The sequence below is a fragment of the Vulpes vulpes genome, chromosome 4 (genome assembly GCF_048418805.1).
Source record: "Vulpes vulpes isolate BD-2025 chromosome 4, VulVul3, whole genome shotgun sequence".
Lineage (NCBI taxonomy): Eukaryota > Metazoa > Chordata > Mammalia > Carnivora > Canidae > Vulpes > Vulpes vulpes.
This window is the reverse complement of record NC_132783.1, coordinates 102,445,837-102,462,531: the sequence shown is the minus strand read 5'-3', so window position 1 is coordinate 102,462,531 and position 16,695 is coordinate 102,445,837. Positions and strand designations below refer to the sequence as shown.

At 39.5% G+C, this 16,695-nt stretch overlaps 1 protein-coding gene across 50 annotated transcripts in view; it reads left to right on the top strand.

Moving 5' to 3' along the window:
* Positions 1–16,695, top strand: part of TENM2 (teneurin transmembrane protein 2) — a 3,534,961-nt gene that overhangs the window by 3,321,954 nt on the left and 196,312 nt on the right. For all 50 annotated transcript variants that reach the window (XM_072756643.1, XM_072756655.1, XM_072756648.1 and 47 more), the window contains one exon: positions 7,203–7,408. In XM_072756643.1, the coding sequence (XP_072612744.1) occupies positions 7,203–7,408 (206 nt within the window). The remainder of the gene's footprint in view (positions 1–7,202; positions 7,409–16,695) is intronic.

Here is a 16,695-nt window from a genome sequence, read left to right as displayed (position 1 = left end):
AAATGCTATATGACCTTAGGCAAGTCACTGTATTTTCATGGTCCTCTAATCTGAAAACCAGAAAAACCATAAAGGTATCAAGAGATTACAGGGCCAGCAGTAACCACTCAGTAATTTGTAGCTGCTATAAATAACACTAATAAACTAAACTACTTATTAATGCAGAATCATGTTCACCTGAATGGTCAGATATATAAATGTCTGTTAACACCCGTAGTGGCAAAGAGTTGGCCATTTTTATCTAAGGTGACAAATTGAGGTTTCAAAAGATGTAAAGGCCACATGTAGTCCTAAGAGCTGAAAGATTTTATAAAAATCATTATTCCTGTGTGATGTTGTGAATACATCATGGGAGCAGTGAATGCTCAGGATAGAAATCTATTCCTGAAGAATAGCCAGCCAGCAGTAGGGTGAAGGCTGATGGGCTGCCGATGACTCAGATGAGCTCTAGTGTAAGGCAGTGAATCTAATGTCCTTAGGAGAATCTTTTTTGCCTATCTCTTGGTTAAACAGAACCCTCAGATGGTTGTCCTGATTCCCAAATAAATGGAAACGAGGTGTAATGACTGAAGCAATATTCTGAATTCAACTTTATTTGCAATAGATAAAACTATGTGAGGCAGAATAATCTGCAAGGCAGATTTATGCTGAGGTGCCTCTGGAGTTCAGTTAAGTTTAAGAAGTATTAATATGTGGCTTCATTTCCCTGGTTTGACTATGAGTCTGTTCCCGATATCACTTGTTTGGGGAATAGTCTTGCTGTTTCCAAAAATGAATTATGGCAACATTTTCTGAAATGATTAGCTCCTAATGTGGCTATGGAAGGCTGTCGTTTTGCTTGACATCAGTCTTATTTAACTGGTTGGAATTTTAGGTACATGTTTCTGAAATAGGCAATAGCTTCACATTTACATGAGCAATCTTCCGTGGAGTTATAGAGGTGGACTATCCTATAATATTGATCACTAGAGTGTTGCCTCAAAAATCCCAGAAATCTCATCTTTAAGCTGGAGATGAACCAGCCAGAACCATCATGAAGCATCTGCTTCTTAGGGCAAAATGATCACCATCTCTACTTTTCATCCTGGACCTCATAAGGCAGAGAGCAAAGTTTGACAAGGAAGCTGAAGTTCAGGGAGATGCAGGCGGGACTTGGTTCTGCTGGCCAGGACACAGAGCTCAGTCACTACCCAGAACCTAGGGATGGTGGCCAGACTTTTAGTGAATGATTGTGGAATGGCTATTTAAATCTTCTCCTGATGCCATCAATTCAAGTCCACACCGGGTCCATGGCACCTTGCCCTGCTGTCTGGATAAGGGATAATGGGAGTATGACATACATTCCCACTTTTAATTTGACCGGAAATTACCTAGTGCTATAGTAGATGCTTGACAGATATTTGTTGCATGAAGTGAAGTATGAATAAATGACCTACACCACATTGCTTGAGATATTCATTAGTTATTATTAAAGAAAATCTGGCAGCTTTTTGCTATGCGGGCTCCACAGAGTTGTCCACCTGAGAAGCAGCTAGAGTCTACATCAACACCTGCAATTTGGAGCACATGAACTTGTGACTTTGTTTTTCCAGTCCTTAGCAGCTTCATTCATGTGACAGGTCCTTTCCTTGTCTGTAGACCTATCAATCACTCACTGAGTACCGATTTCTGCTACTCTGGAAAGGGACTTCCTGTTTCACTGAGTCCTACCCCACCCCTTGGCCCTTTCTTAGTTCATTTTGCCTACACTAGTTCACTGTGCCTATATAGGCAGCCTGTATTTTAATTAGACCATCACAAATGTATACTCCAAATCTGCAATAAATAATTACAGCTGTGTTTAGGTAGCACAACATGTGGGTAGAAAGATGCAGAAGTACCACAAATTGGGTGCTGCATATGTTATCCTGGTTAATCCTCAAACAACACTGTTATATAGATGAGTGGACAAACCCGGAGAGGGGAAGTGGTTAGCCCAAAGGCACACAGCTAGGAGTTGTCAAAGCTGGGATCCAAAGCCAGGGTGGATAGTTCCACTGTGCAACATGCCTCCTGAGGTTTCAAATCTTCTCAATAAGGGTATACCTGCTCAGGGAGGGTGATGAAGATGGAAACTTTAATTACTTTGCTGCCTTGTTGCCTGTCTCTCAATGACACCCTGTTAAGAATTAGCCCATGTTTGTGGTCTTAGAATGGTTAGCAGGGCCAAGGGGAGCTCAGGTTCAGATCCTTCTTTGTGGGACTGGGAGCCTGGCTCAGGCTGCTGTCCTCTTTGACCTTTGAGAGCAGCACAGATCTTCACCCCTGGGCACCAGCCCAGAGACTTGCTCTCCTGAGAAAGTTCCCCACATTGGCCCCAACAGTTTACAAAAGCCACCTTTCCTTTTTATCTCTCTTGAGGCAGTCGCTACATCACTTTTTTTTCTTTCTGGTTGTTTTTAAAATTACAGAAGTTCTGCACACCCATTTGAAAGAGGTTTTGTAAGTATATAGAAAAAGCTTTTTTCCCTTGGCCATAAAGAATGTCAGTGTAACAGTTGGCAAATCTGAATCAGATCTATAAATTACAAATAGCATTGTATCAATGTTAATTTTCTGTTTTTGAGAACTGTATGGTAGTTCTGAAAAAAAGTTAATCTTGTTTTTAGGAAAAATGCATAGAAATATTGGGAGGTAACTTATTCTCAATATTTCAGAAAAAAATAGAATAATAGAACAAATGTGTATTAAATTTATGGAACCTGGGTGAATTATATGCAGGACTTCCTTGTACTATGTTTTTTAATTTTTCTGTAAATCTGAAATTATTTCAAAATGAAGATTTTATATATAAAAGTAAGTATTTGTGATTTGTGAGTAGTAGTGAAAATTTCACTCTGTAAAAGCATAATTCAGTTGCATTTCTGGAGAATTTCATTTGAAAGTAGTAACTAGCTTTTAACAGTAATGGTAACTTACATTAAATGAATTTATCAAAAGTGAAATCTCCTTCACTTTCTATTAGTCCCTCTTCCCTCCCACGGACAACACACACACACACACACACACACACACACACACACCCTTACACCCTTTGTAGCATGTACCCCAACCCCCCGACTTTATAGAACACAGTAGACTCCAATAGAATTCCCCTTAAGATGTCTGTGGGTTCAAACCGCTCTCGTGTAGATAAGGACCCTGAGATGTGGGGGCTAGATTGGCCTCAAACTAGCCAGCTGCTTAGTAGCAAAGAAGAGAGTTCAACCAGAGTTCATTTACACCCCTATTCCTTTCCACAAAAGGTCCACGGTTGTTAAGTACCACTATTAGGACCCGTGGCTTTTGGTTGTTAGTCTAAGGACCTTTCCACTATATTCCAGCTCTCCTGGTTAGTCTAAGGACCTTTCCACTATATTCCAGCTCTCCTGGTATGCTCATTTATTTATAAGATTTTACACAAAAGATAAATTAAGAGTTGACGCATGATTTTTGAAAATGATCCACAAGGAAGTTTTCTTTAAATAGTAAATTTCCCCATAAAGCTTTTGAGCTTTCGATTTCATTTAGGAAAAAAAAAAAAAAGCCCATTACATGCAACTTTTCAAAGTAAATCTTCCTCAAGGCTCCCATTTTACCTAGTAGTCACAAGGTTTATGTTAAAACACCCCATGAGATAGGCAGGTAAAGCTTGATTCAGTTGAAGAAGCATTTATAAATCACTCACAGTTTGCCAGGTACAAAACACAGAGAACCCAAAGATGCATTTTCAGTTTTGCCTGACCTCAGGGAGTACAGTGTCTAGTACAAGAGACTTAGGAAGGCAAGCAAAATCAATCATAGGACCAAACAACAGGTGTCGGACCCTACAGGACACTTAAGTGTAGATGGTGTGAACAATGAGAGAAGGAAAGGAGCCTCTTTGTCTGGTGGTAGGAGTGAAGGTGGGGTGAAAAGAAAAAGAGCACATCATTGTGAAGGTGCAACTGACCTGAACCTTAATTTTGGGGCTACTTGGCAGGTGTATCGATAAAGTAAGCTAATTGATAAAATGGCTGTACCAGCTTCTGGAAAGTCCCACCAAAAATCAGTAATGGGAACAGATCCTGACTACCAATTTTACACTTGTTCCCATAGTTAAGTGTATTTCAGAAAAGTTCAACACTCTCTCTAGAATGATGGGTACATAAATACATAAACATATATATATACACATATGCATGTATACATACATACATCACATATCTATAAAATGTTTTTTTTTCTTTCAGAAAATTATTTCCTCTAAAAAGAAAGCCAGGTGCTTTTCCTTATAGTTTTTCATTTTTTAAATTTAATTAAATGGAACTAACCAGCATTTATTTTGCTATTATTATGTGCTAGGCCCTGTACAAGCCCTGTTTTGTGTAGTTCCATTTGTTGCTCCCCCCTATGAGACAGTTACTATTATCATTTCTGTTTTATATAAAAAAAAAAAAGGAGGCCCAGAGAGGCTAAGCAAATTGCTAGAGGTCACACAGCAAAGAAGAACCAGAGACAGAACTTAAACCCAGCCCTGTCTGGCTGCAAAACCTGTACTCATCACCCACAGGTACTACCTCCTTTAGTGGATGGAACGTGAAAAAGGAGCATATGAAACCCTAGGAAGTGTGAATACTGAAAAGGCAGCCTGTACTCACTGGTAATAGCAACTCATTTACTAAAGGCAGTGTCCTGAAGTTGGGTCTAGTAAAAGAACAGGGATCCCACTACTGTACAAACCAAACCCCTGAGGCTCCTTGTCTGAATCTCTCCAGAGCAACCACTCTCTGGCAGCTGGCTCCCTTGTGAATCTCTTGCATCCTCATTTGGCTTGACATTATCAAAATCCGTTTAGGTTTCAACAGTAGATTAGCGGGCTCGTGGGTGCTGATTTCCTGCTGCTTTTTCATATCCTGTCATTAACCCAGCAACCCCTGAAAGCCCAACAGACATGAAGGAAAGCCCATCTTATTAAGTTTAAAGATGAATAATTTCTTTAAAATTCTTTTTTATTTTAAATGAATTTCTTTAACCTGTTGCCACACTATGATTGCTGGAGTTACCTTTGGATCCTAAACTATTCTTCCCCAAGGGTCTTTTTTATTACACTCTTTCCTTACTGGGCCCTTTATATTATATTCCTTTCCCCCCAAAAGTTCTTAAGGTGGGGGGAAGAGAAAGTCTGCCAACAGCAGCATTTTTAAATACAAATTAGTTTCCAAATTATAATAATTAGAGCTTCTGATTAATGGATAATAACAAGTGTTTCCCCCTGGACATATCATTATTTCAGCAAAATAAACAACACTGTTTAGGCTGAGAGCCTTACAGATAATAATAATAATAACGATGATAGCTAATTTTTACTTAGGATTTTTGTTGTGCCTACAATTGTATTAAGGTCTTTGCCTGGATTAACTTATTAAATCCTTATAACAACCCTGTGAAGTAAATAATAGCGCCCCAACTATATAGATGTGGGAACTAAGACACAGAGAGCAAGTGCCAAAGCCAGGATTTGAACCAGGGCAGTCTCTGCCCAGAATCTCTGCTCTTCCATACTGTGTAGTATTCCTCCCCTACAGGGAAGTATTCCATGTGCATTATCCACATAATACATTTGAGAAATAAACCATGAAGTCCCATATAAAGGTCTGACCCACTGGGACTTACTAGTAGTTTCTTTCCTTCTTAATGATATTATGTGGTAAGAACTTCCAAACTTCTGGTCTTATTATTGTAGAGATCAAGAGTTTCTTTTTTAAAGTCCAAATCATTGTTTCTCCTGCTTTGTTTTAAGCCCTTGTTGACTTTTCATTTGATCTGCGATTGAGCTAAATAAAAATGAATCATTCCTTCTCTCATTTAAAAAAAAAAAAAAACACGGAGAAAAAAATAACTCCATACCCTCAAGTCATTTTGTGGTTTTCTTTTATAATTTAGATATGGAAAACCTTCAGAGATCTAAAAAATTTCACCTCTCCATTTTACAGATGGAGAAAGCGGCACCAAGGTCATTTATGAGTCTTGTCTTGATGCAGGGGCTAGATAGTAACACACCAGGTCCACTAAGTCAGACAGCTTCACTAACCCTTCGCGCCAGCCTTCAGCAATCCCAAGACCTCTCCTGACCGTCCAAACCTTTTGCACTGAATTGCAGCCAAATATAGATAAATATTTTCAGAAAAGCCCATCTGTTACAGAATGCAGAAGGGAGCTTAATTCCCATTCTTTGCCCATCAAACTAATGAACTTTTCCAATCCACAGGCCATCAAAGTGATCAATCAAAAAGTGAAGAGACTCCCAGAAATTCTTTCAGAAGTTCCATTTGAACAAATCACAAATGACCATTATAAAGTTAGGCTCTACCTAGGTCTTATTTCCATTTAAGGGTCAGGAAAACGAGGCTCCCAGAGATTAATTTGCTTTCTTTGGGCAACTACTAGTAATTCCTAGCTCTTCCTTAATTCTGTGTTTGCAAATAAAACCACCCTCAGGAGTGTAGAAGGTACTAGCTACTTCAGTGTTATTAAGAAATCCCCTTTTAAAATAGGTATTTCTGCAACTCCTCTTATTAAAGTTCTGAAGGAAGCTGAATGTGGGCAACTAATATTTTCTATATAAGTAATTTTAAGCGCATTGATGTCTTCATGAGAGAAATGTGATTTCCACATGATGCTTAGACCTCTCCTGCTAACTCAAGGAAGGAGTCACCCCCAATATTAGGTCAGTCTGAGATCAAGTCCTTATTTTCTGTTGTTATTTACTTTGGGCCAATTTTTGTTCACTGTTGCTTCCTTTTTTTTAATTTATGAAAATGTCAGTATATTGGACTTGTTTCTGGCTGGAAAGAATAATTAAAGGCTACAGGAATTAAATTTGGTGCCAAATTAATATCACTCCCCTCTCCCTTGCCGATCATTTTACACCCCAGCCATATTCGAGGTTGTTGGAAGCTTTACATGTACTTGCTAGACTCCAGCTCTTACTGTATTTGATCAGTAACAAGCAATCACAGAAGTTTAGAAAGCATAGTGCCAGTATTTCACATGCCTTAGATTATGAGTTTGTACTTAAAGATGAACTTGCCATGAGTCTAATCTTCTTTTTTTTTTAACTCCTGGCATACAATTAAACAGAAACGTAGAATCAACAACTGTGTACAAATGTCACTGACTTAATGTCACTTCCTGTTTTCCAGTGCCCTGGTCATTGAAAAACAGCAGCATAGACAGTGGTGAAGCAGAAGTTGGTCGACGGGTAACCCAAGAAGTCCCCCCAGGCGTGTTTTGGAGATCACAGATTCACATCAGTCAACCCCAGTTCTTAAAGTTCAACATCTCCCTTGGGAAAGATGCTCTCTTTGGTGTTTACATAAGAAGGGGACTTCCACCATCTCATGCCCAGGTATGACTATGCTCCATATAACTATGACTTTAAAGAAATCACCACTCCCTACCCACTGGGATGGCTATCATTGAAAGCTGGGCAATAACAAGTGTTGACAGAGATGTGGGGAAATTGGAACATTGATATATTACTGGTGAGAATGTAAAATAGTGCAGCTACTGTGGAAAAGAGTTTGACAATTTTTTAGAAAGTCAAACAGAATCACTGTGTGACCCAGCAATTCCACTTCTTCTAGGTATATACACACAGAGAACTAAAAGTGTTATTTCTCATAAAAACATATACGTGAATGTTCAGAGCAACATTATTCATAAGAGCCAAAAGGTGGAAACAACCCAAATGTTCACGAACCGATGAATGAATAAACAAAATGGGACCTGTGCAGTGAAGTATCATTCAAATATAAAAAGGAATCAGGTGTTGTTGTATGCTACAACGTGGTTGAATCTTGAAAGTATGGTACTAAGCGAAAGAAGCCAGATACAAAAGGCCACATACTGTATGATTCCATTTACTGTCCAGAATAGGCAAACCCAGAGAGACAGAAAGGAGATGACTGATTGTCAGGGTTGGGGAAGAAGAAATTGGGAATGACTACTGGTAGATATGGGGTTTCTTTTAGGGGTGATATAAGTGCTCGGAAATTAGATAGTGGTGACAATTGTACAACATTGGAAATATATGAAAAAACTACTGAATTGTAAAATGGCATAATTTGTGTCATATGAATGGTATCTCAAAAAGAGAGAGAGAGAGAGAGAGAGACAGAACATTCCTACCTGGTGAAGTCAGTTTTGCTAGCCCTGGAGGTTAATCCTTGGGCATTTTAATTTCAAATATTCTAGTTATTGGGTTAATTTGTTAAAATACCAGTAGAAGACATCCCAGTGTATCTAAAAAGAGTTGTGTAACATTAACCAAAATTCAGCCATTTCACCGTAATTTCTATTCCTCCCTCTTCTGAGTTCCTTGGGACATCCTTGGCACTATGACAGTGAGATTATCCCCAGTGTTAGGAATGAAGAGATTGGATTAGGTTGGATTTCATTGTTTTTCCTCTCATCCATTCTTTAAATTGACCTGATAGAGATTTTATTATATACACACCACTGGGGATAAATTAACACCCACCTGGCGTGGTTTTCTTTTCCAAAAAGAATTGCGTATCCTGAGAAAAACCAAGTAGAGCTTTCCTGCCTCATTTGCTTTCAAATCCAGCAAGTACATAAAGAAGTACATTAGGAAAATACCCCAGTGAAAGAAAAACTTCCTTAACTACCCATTATATCTAGTCAAAGATGACTTTAAAATGTGCTGGAAAGGTATTCATCTAGAAAATTGAATTGAAAGAATTAAAAGCTCTAAACCCATTGGCAAATGCAAAGGAGTGAGGCCACCATTTCTTTGTCTTCTGCTCATGGCAGACATTGCTAATTGATGGCTGCACTTTCTCCTCAGTGAGCTCAGCAATCAAATACCTCCTGCAAAACCCTCAAGGCAGCCACTACCAACAGACCAGCTCTCAAAATGAAACTTACTTGCAATCCCATCTTTGCAACCTGAAAGTATCCAAGAATCAATATAAAGGACTAGGGGAGGGCTGTGGGAGTTTTTTGGTTTGTTTTCTGTTTATTTTGTTTTGTTATGTTTTACCAATCACTGGCCATGTTATAGGGACCAATATGCAAAGTAGCAATCAATAAATCTCCATCCATCCATCCAGAAAAATATTTATTGGTTTAGGCACTGATTATTCAGAGACAAGTTAACATAGCCCCTGACCAAGCAGAACTCCTGATGCAAAAATTGCATCTGCTCGTCAAAGAGATTCACATCAAGAGAAAGAAAGTCAGCCGAGAGGAGTCCCTGTGGCATTTCTGTAACTTCTGGCCAGGCAGCAGGGTGCTGCTCTGGGAAGTTATGCAGATTGTGAGGTGGCGTCCTTGACCTTCAGGCTCCACTGATTCTACTACAGTACAATGAAGGACTTGCAGTAGTAAAAACTGCTTATTGGCCTTATTCGAGCAGATACGAACATGCCTCTGGGCATAGCTGAGAATAACTTTCCCCTCAGCTGGTTGGATGCAAGGAGCTGGAGAAAAATGCTTCTTCCCTGACACTGTTCTGAAGCACTGTTATCCCCCTTCCCTTGCATGCTCTGAACAACTAGTATCATGGAAAAGCAAATGATCATGGCAAGTCAAGTAGGTAACTCTCTGTAACTGAGTGATAGTGGACAGCAGGCAGAAACATACTCTACCCAGTTTCCCTGCTGTTCTGACATTCAGGACTCAAACCCTCAATGACAATGTCTTTTCTTCTTTTGTGGCTACACCACACTGTCCATCTCCTGCCAGGCTAGTGATTGTTCTAGCGGTCGTCCTCTCAAAATAGCTCCCCTCCAGGGACAGCCTCATCACAGTTCAAGGGAAGGGAAATGAATAGGCATGGGCTGCTGTACCGTGAGGGTTTCAGTCCAGCTGCCAATTTGGGAGTTTAGCGTGTGTTAGAGGGTCAAGTAAGCGAGGCACAGTGCAGATGCTTAGAAATGCACAAGACAGGTACAATATAGGGGTGCTTCTTAAAAAAAAGAAAAAAAGAAAAAACTGACTCCCTGCACATTCTCACATTCACTCACTGTCATTACATGCATTCATGTCCATTTGATGAGCTACATTTCCTTGAGGAGATGGCGCTTAGCTCCTTGCAGGGATAGGTGACTAACTCACATCTCAAACCTTTATAGAATTTCTCATTTCTATTGGCAGATCCTATCAAGGAACATAAGTTCTATGGGGATTGGCAGTCTAGCCAAGGTGACTCATTTGAGCTGGAGAGAGAGAAAGAGAAAGGGACAGGGAGGGGGGATGACTATGAAATTCTATTGGCTGTGTTGCATGAAATAGCTATGCTTAAATTTTATTGAGTATCATACTTTGACCAAGAGCCTACGAGGTTTAGTATTCTTGTCCAAGGATATTAAATACAGAGGAGAATCCTTTCTTACCCGCTTTAATTTCTCAAGAATCAGAGTGAGTCCCAGTTGATTTTTTGAATGTGGCTCTTTACAATAATAGAGAGGCAACGTGGCGTAGGGGGGGGAAGTCCTGGAATTGGAGAACTCAGATTGGAGGCCCTGCTACATATTAACCAGGAGACCTTAGACCTAGCCCTTCACCTCTTTTAGTTTCTATCTGTCTACCTGTGTTACCTGGCTCACAATGCTGTTGTAATTACACCACCACAACAAAGGTAGAATGAGAAAACTCTTTGTAAACTAAAGTACAATGTAAAGATATCATATATAATTGTCTTGTGGTACTAAGAAACTCCATGCGGCCCTAGCAAATACTGCATATAGATGAGCAATGATGTAATTGTGGTTTTTTTTTAAGTAAAATTAATTTTTTAGTGTTTTTTTCCTTCTTAGGAAAGAACAAGCTATATTTTCATTGTAGAAAAAAATTTCAAAACAGAAACAAAATGAAGCAGAAACACCCATAATTTGAAGCAGTCTCCTTTTGGTAAATGTTTACATATGTTTCTGCTATAATAAAATCTATCAGTTGCAGGAGGAAAAAAACCACTAAGAATCTAAATGGCTTAAAATAACAGAAGCTATTTTTTGTTTGCCAGGGGTGAGTTTTGCCCCCAACCCAGATGCATTTGGCAATGTCTGGGGATATTTTTGGTTGTCACACTGGAATAGAGTTGCTACTAGCAGCTAATGGGTCAAGCCTAGGGATGCTGCTAAACACACACAGGACAGCCTACACAACAGAGAATTATCCCTCCCAGATTGTCAGTGTTCCTGGAGTTGGGAAACCCCACATCACATGTTCACATGGATTAAAGAAGACTTGGTGCAATGTCAGGATCACTCAAGGACACAGACCTATAGAACTTCCACTACCAGGAAAATACTAGTTCCCTGTAGCAAAGGAGGGAGAAGGTGGTGAACCATGGACCAATCCCTGAATACTTCTACTTGGAAGTGACACATATCTCTTAAGCCCTTGTCTTACAAACCGAAGAAGTCCTATCCTAACTCCAGTGGAGCAGGAAATACAATCTTTTTTTTTTTTTTGAACATTTTATTTATTTGACACAGAGAGAGAGAGAGAGAGAGAGAGAGAGACAGACAGACAGACAGACAGAGACAAAGAGCACAAGCAGGGGGAGTGCCTGGCAGAGGGAGAGGGAGAAGCAGACTCCCTGCTGAGAAGGGAGCCCCATGTGGGGCTCCATCCCAGGAGCCCTGGGATCATGATCTAAGCCAAAGGTAGATGCTTAACCGACTGAGCCACCTAGGTGCCCTGAAATATAATCTTATGTTCACCCTAAGACATGAAACACTAGATAAATCAACGAAAAACCCTACTCACTTACAACAAAATGTTGGGACACCTGTCCTTGTGCCTAGCATTTGTGTACACCCTTAATTCTTTCCTGAAAGTAAACCCTTGAGGACCTACCATGAATTACCATACTGTCCTTCTGCAAGTCTGCACCAGTTACACTCCTTACACTCCTACCTCCCAGCAGTACTGTGTTGTTGCCCATTTTATTTGCCTGAACACTCACATAAACTGAGTTTATCATTGTTTAATATTTGTCCATTTGAAAGGTGGCTATTATATTGTCTTTTAAATGCAGCATTTTGACACCCTGCATTGCAATTTTTAAGACCTAGACAAAAACAAAACAAAGTCAATACAAGCCATTCTCAACTGACTGATTCAAATTCTTACAGCGATGGTGTGTGAGGAAGCCTAGTGCATCTTGCCAGGTATTTGAAATCGTACAAACTGTGTCAGATTTGCTCAGCCCTAGTTCTAGAAAGGAAACCAATCAGAGTTGAAGCAGTAATAATAATCTGACCTGGCTACAGTGCTAGGCATCAAAGGAAATTTCAGAGGTTGTTGTGAAGTCAGGGTCTTGGGTGGTTAAGGCGGCAAGCAAGTTTGCTTGACAGTTCATCACTGATTGCTACTGATATGTCAAGCCAAGTAAAATCCTTTGTGAGAACAAGTCAATAATCGGCAAATGAGGTACATGATTAACCTGAGACAACAAGATGCACTTACCGCTTGGGAGCCCTGCTGAGACTCACCTTCTCCACAGTCCTGTTTAGCAAATATTAAAAATGCCTATTTCATCACTCAGACTGATGGAGCCATGAGCTCAGTGACTTACAGAGGCAACTTGGAAGCAGAGGGTGGGCTTGCAGCTCTAGCAGGGTCCTTAGAGGGAGATGCTAGGGATTACACAGCACTAAGATAGGAGCAGTCGCTGTTCACCCCGAGTGCTTTGCACTGAGATATGTCTGTGGAATGGGAAGCCGAACTAGCCACTAGACACATTAAACAATAGAAGACTATTTAAAAGACCACCGATTCCTCCAGGATCACAGGAAATACTTGCAAATCCAGGAGACAGAGCATGTGTGGACCAAGATAAAATGAGCTGAGCACACATTCCTATTTGTCTTCATCAGCAGAATTCCCTTAAATGACATTTTTTAAAGCAAATTTATAGATGGCAATTAGTGATGTTAGCTTTTGCCCCCTTGGGTTTATCCCTTTCCAATTCAGAGCCTTTTCTGAAAACGAACTCTCACTTTTCTTTGTCCCCTTCTCTCTTACCCAAGTATGGAGACGGCACATGGCTTCAATCAGAGATGGGACTGGCCAGGTCCCTGGGACATGGGGACACTGAGTGCTCTGAGCACCCTGCTTCTCTCACCATGCTGCCATCTCTGCACCCTCGCGGTGCCCTCTGACCAGTCAGATGGATCTCCCTGGACTTCACCCTTCCCTGTGGAGCTGTGAACTTCATGCTGCTTGCATAGCACATCACATAATGATTTAACTGCATTTTGGAGGGAAGCATATTTTTACAGGCCCGTTTTTCAGACCTTTTCTTTCCCAAAGAATTTGAGTTATAGAGAAAGATTTTGTGAAACCAAGGGAGACTTGGTTTCTTCTGTATTGTACTAAAAGTGCATTTGGAAAGGTCTTTCTCAGGAGACCCCTTGGGATTATCTGGCACATCCTAATAGGAACCAAGCTGCCACTTAAATGAGTAGGTGCCCTACTGGGCAGCCACCAAGCAGAGCCAAGGAGAAATCTCCAGGGACACTTGAGTTTTACAAGAGAGCTGGTGTTGAGGGGAGTGCATGGGAGGACACTGTGGATGTTTTTCAAGAAGGGTAATGCTTAAGAACATGGAACTCAGGGAGAAAGACAGAAACAAGGAAGAGAGGGGTGAATTAGACGGGACAGCACCACGTTGCATATGTAGACTGAACAGACTCTCAGGGGCGCTGTAATTCAGGAGTTTGCAAATTTTCTAGGCAAAGACTTTTATCTCCAAGTGAGATCTTATGTAGAACCCCATAAATAAAATAGATAAAAGCAGCAATTTTATTAGCATAAAGTATATAGTTCAAATCCATACTTACTGTAATGTTAACCTCGGTATCTGTATGTTTACTATATATGTATAGAGAGAAAAAACTCCCTACACAGAGAGAGACCCAGGGATAGAGACTAAACTCATGAGGGTGGTCACCTCTCGGTGTAGGTTAGGAGAACAGGACTGAGAATTAGGTTCAAAATGTACTTCCTTTTATCCATAATAAAATATTAACAGTAAAGCAAACTCCCTTCTCACCTCCAGCATACACACACAAAGATTGGAAATAAACATGAGAAAATGTTAACATTTATTTCTCTAAGTGGTTCAAATATGGATATTTGTTACCATATTCTTTATACCTTTCTTAAATTTTGTAATGTCTCTCTCTTTAAGAAAAGTGCATTTGTGACAAGCTTGAATCTATATTGAGTAAAATAAGCATTAGGAAGACATATATGCTAACAGTAATCTTATATCACTCTCAAGATTCAATTTATTTATATACTGTGTTTCATTTGCACTGTTTTGAGAAAAATCACAATGAATATATGTACGTAGTTGCAAATCACAGCAGTATTTTCTTTAATCATTTCCTTTACAGGCTCTGACTACTCTTCAATTAAATTGATCCACAAGCTTGAAAGAGGAGCAATAGGAAATAATTGTTTCGAGGCTAAATCACTTAAGATATCTAACAACTATTCACACCCCTTGCCTTAAATACAGAAATAGAGTGGTTGCACCCTAAACTTAAAATTAGCTCTAAAAGTCTCTTCACTAAAATACACACACACGTATATATACACACACGTATATAGAGAGAGATATAGATACATATAGATATAGATAGCCTTTATGGGACATGGTACATGTTCATCTGAAATTGCACTCCTGATTTCACATTCTGGTACAAACTTATATTTCTGCTCTGCATGGCATCTGTTGGAACAGAATCCACCAATGCAGTTGCTTATACAACTTTATCTGAGCAAACACATATCAGTGTGCATTCAAAGAAAGCCGCTCATAGATCGATAAGCTTTCTAATAAATGAGAGTTACAGAAGTTCAAGTCTATGTTCAGAGATATTATGAAAAGCTTTATTCCAATATATTCACAAAAATTAATGGCTTTTAAAATATTAACTGAAGCCCATTTTAGGTTAAGAGTGTTTCGTAAGGAAGCAAAAGTTGTCGCAAGACAAAAATATTCATTAATCGTCTGATCACTTATAAAAATGTTCTCCACTCAGAGCTCCCTCCCCATTTAACACTAGCTATGGTAACAATAGTTAGCATTAGCTGGGAGCTCAATGTGCCAGGGACTGTTTCCTGTGAATTATTTTATCCTCATGACAACCCACTGAGGTAGGTACTCTGAGAAGTAGTCCCGTTTTTTCATGCGAAAGAACAGAGACAGAGTTCAGAGCTGCAAAGCTGCTACGTACAGGGCATAGCGGTCAGACCCTTTTTTTCCTCCTCTCTGGTAGGTGCTCTTTCCCAGGAGCATCCTGCACAAAATATAATGTAAACACCATCACTGATGGAATACACCTAAAACTCCTGCCCCAGATAGGAATTTCATTAAGTCAGTGAAAGTAGTGCCAGAGATCAGCTTTAAAGTGCCAGGGGAAGCCTTGGTAAACGTGCATCTGGCTGAGGTAACACAGCTAAATATGCAGTGGCAAGAAGTAACAAGGTGACAAAATCGACACTTCCAAGAGGACAATTATAATAACGTAAAGAGAGGTCCTAGGACGTTTGACAAAGACGTTCAGTGTGTTTACAGAAATATCCCTTTTGATTGTGTTACACCAGTCAAGCTGAAGTGATGCTGTATTGTTCTCGAGTATTCCATCGATTTGGAGATGCACATAATGCTCATCTTTGACATCTCTGAAACCAGGATGTGTTTTGCAATCGATGAAGCTGAGGGAGACAATGAAATGTTTGCCATCACATTTTTGTGTGTGGAGAAAACTAAATGTGCATTCTAACACTAAGAGTATGGTTGCTAATATAACCTGAATTTTCCTAAGTCTGAGATAAAAATAACTTGTTCATAATTAGAGCTTCATCCTTCAAGGTAAAATCCTAATCGTGTTCCCATTTGTCAAGGGCATTCATTTTAAGTGGCCTTTTATTAATTCCAGATACCTCAGATAATAGATCCTATTGTACATATCAAGTCAGTGTGGGGATTTAAATATAATTTTTAAAATACATAACTATACAAATAAAAATAAAACTTAAGTAAACATTCTGTGGAATGCCAGTGCTGCTGTTCCCAACCCAGACAAGCATGGGCAGAAAAGTATGGACCAGTCCAGACCACCTGGTCTTGAATTTCAACCTCTAGTACTTTGAAGCTGTATGGCCTTGGATAAGTCACTCAGCCTCTCTGTGCTTCCATGGCCTCATCCATAAAATGGAGAGTAATATTACACATTGTTAGCATCGTGAGACTTAAATGAGGTGATCTTTATAAGGCACTTGGAACTGTGTTGGCACATAGAAATGATATAAGCTACTATTACTGTGTTTTTCAAAGCATCTGTAACACAAGCCCCTAAACAAACAGTACAAAACAAATTTCAGTTTTTTAAAACGATAACCATTACTTGTGTTTTTCTCATTATAGAAGCAATATATGGTGAAGCTAGGAAAAATAGAAAACAACACTTTTTAGTATATTTTCCAGACAGTTTTCCATTCACATATAGCAATCATTTTTACAAATACAGGATTATACCATGCATGCAGGTTTTACCTTGATTCTTTGCATAAAGATAGGTAGAGAACCTTTCTAAATCTGAATATTCTTCCATAAACTCATTTCAAATGCTTCAAAAGTAGTCCATTCTA